The 2,314-nt window shown below is 46.3% G+C and overlaps 1 protein-coding gene across 1 annotated transcript in view; it reads right to left on the bottom strand.

Annotated features, from left to right (window-relative positions):
* Nucleotides 1-33: 33 nt before the first annotated feature.
* The window catches only part of panx3 (pannexin 3), a 12,181-nt gene continuing 9,900 nt past the window's right edge, over nt 34-2,314 (bottom strand). The window contains exons 5-7 of the mRNA XM_035666050.1: nt 1,739-1,953; nt 507-1,258; nt 34-92 (exon numbers count right to left, since the gene is read on the bottom strand). Coding sequence (XP_035521943.1) covers nt 34-92; nt 507-1,258; nt 1,739-1,953 — 1,026 coding nt within the window. The remainder of the gene's footprint in view (nt 93-506; nt 1,259-1,738; nt 1,954-2,314) is intronic.

Here is a 2,314-nt window from a genome sequence, read left to right as displayed (position 1 = left end):
CCCCCCCCCCCCCCGATTCAGTCCGTAGGAGGCCTAGTAATGACTAAATGGTGGAGTCTCCTTCAACTCATGGTACCCCTGGTGGTTTGGCTCTGTGAAGAGACAGAGAGGGTAGTTAGGGCTATGAAGTACCACAAATCTATCTCTTCTACATTAGCCAGTGCTTTTAAAACTCTTTTAGACATATTGGCGCTTCAGTTTGGTTTCTAAAAGAAAGGACAAAATCAGAAAAAATGATTTAACAATGTTATTTAAATGTACTGCCTACAGTTGCAAATGTTTCTCAAACTGCTTCCTCAGGTCCACTGTGACCTTATTCTGTATTCATTGTCTTTTCACTGAGAACTGCTTATGCTATGTTATACTTGAAGCACTTGCTATTTACTTTGAGAGCTTGTATCTGTAGTCTGGAGGTCACTTAATAATTTTCTGCACATCCCAAATGATGTAGACAAAAATAGCTACTAGCAGAATGCGTTTTAGTGTGTAGATAAGAGTTACGGTACCAAGACTCATATTCTCCTCCACAAGAGGCCTCTTCTCACTGCAGTTTACTACTCTTCCCTGTGCCGCTCCCAGAATAGTCATGATATCCACCAGGCTGAGCTTTCCTTCCTCCTTGGCCTCCTCCACCTCCTCTGACAACTCCATGGCAGCCTCTTCCCGCTCTTCAATCTCCTCTTGGGTCAGCATTGTACTTAAGCCCTGCCCTGCGGTGGTGTTGCCCACCTGTGGTGGCGCCAGTGAGCACAACGCCCTCACCTGCCCATAAGACTTCAGGTGCGCTACGTTGGCACGCAGGAAGAGCAGGAGGACGTTGAGGTCATTCAGCGGGCAGCTTAGCTTATGGTGGTTGATAACATCCAGTGCCGGGAGGACCTCGTAGACAGAGATGAAGGTGGTGTCCCAAACAAAGAGCCGGATCAGGCTGAAGAGGACTATAGGAGCCAGCAGGATGTAGATGGCACCGTTGGCCACGCTTATCACCTGAAAAACCAACTGGCCAATCATTTTACACTGTACCAGTTCAGGAACCCAGTTCTGATCGCGCAGCATGCCCGTGCGGACAAAGCAGCTGAACTCGTCCTGCAGGAAGGCAGAGAGGTGGAAGTAGGCCAGGTAGAGGCAGGCAGCAGTCATGAAGGTCAGGAGGAGGAACCCCCGCAAGAAAAGCATGCTAACAAGGAAGTAGGAGTTTTGTTTGCACTTCATGTATCTCTCCAGCAGAGGGTACTCAAAGTATCGCTTCTTCTTGGCCCTGCAATCGGACAAGGAGAAGAAACTCAGAACCATGTTCTGCTTCATGTTCATACAGCTACAAACAGTCTCAGCTGGGAGCGTCCCAACCCAACCACAGTCTTCTACTTTTGGCTTCGAGGAGCTGCCCACCACAACACCCAGCCCTCCACTGAGACTGCTGGAGTGTTGCTTAAGGGTATATTCACTGTTAGTTGCTGAGGGAGAGAAAAACATTACTCTTTACTTTCCTAAACCACATTTTCCCAGTTTATCAAGAGACAGCATAAGATCACTCCTGTAACCTCTAAACAATATTTCTCACTCTCTTTAGTTGCTGCTCCAAATGACCCAATTAAATTTAACAGGGTGTATTCTAGTTTGGGGGCAAATCAACACTCAACAGACTGGGTGACTCAAAAATAAACATGGATACAGAAACATTTTTACAAAAAGAGCAATGAATATTCCTGCTACAAGCCAACAGCCGCTGGTCTCTTACCTTTGCAGTTCGGCCTGAAATGTGAGAGGGTTCTTAGTGTTCTGGCGCATATCCAGAATGCTCTGGGCCAGTCGGATCGAGCGGTTGTACGACTTGTCCAGTTCGTCGATTATGAAGAGCAGGTCTGAGCCCAGCGAGGGCATGACGAGCTGGCGCCAGATCAGAGCCGGCAGGTACATCAACACTGCCATGGCCAGGAGAGAGTAAGGGAACATCTGGACAGACAATGAGAAAGGGTGAGAAAGAAAACACAAAGTGGTAGGAAAGAGTTTAAAGCAGATGATCCATAAACAATGGCTTCACAACCTGATATTACAAATTAACAACCTAGTTTAGACCTACTTTTTATTGACTGGACATTAAATGTCAACTGCATTAGGTCTAAATACTTTGCAAATTGTTGCAACAAACAGGTTCAGCAGGTTTCAGCAGTTATCAGCCACTAACCCTACATATAAAATGTAATTTCTGCTGCTAGGGTGTCTTTTACATTAAACAATAACTAAATGCCGTTTGTTGACGGCGTAAAGTAGCGTGGGATCATGGGAGTTGTTGTCTTCACCACCATTACCATCA

The sequence above is a fragment of the Morone saxatilis genome, unplaced genomic scaffold (assembly GCF_004916995.1).
Source record: "Morone saxatilis isolate NCDOM2014 unplaced genomic scaffold, NCSU_SB_2.0 Contig20, whole genome shotgun sequence".
NCBI classification, from domain to species: Eukaryota; Metazoa; Chordata; class Actinopteri; family Moronidae; genus Morone; species Morone saxatilis.
This window is presented reverse-complemented; position numbering and strand designations above follow the sequence as displayed.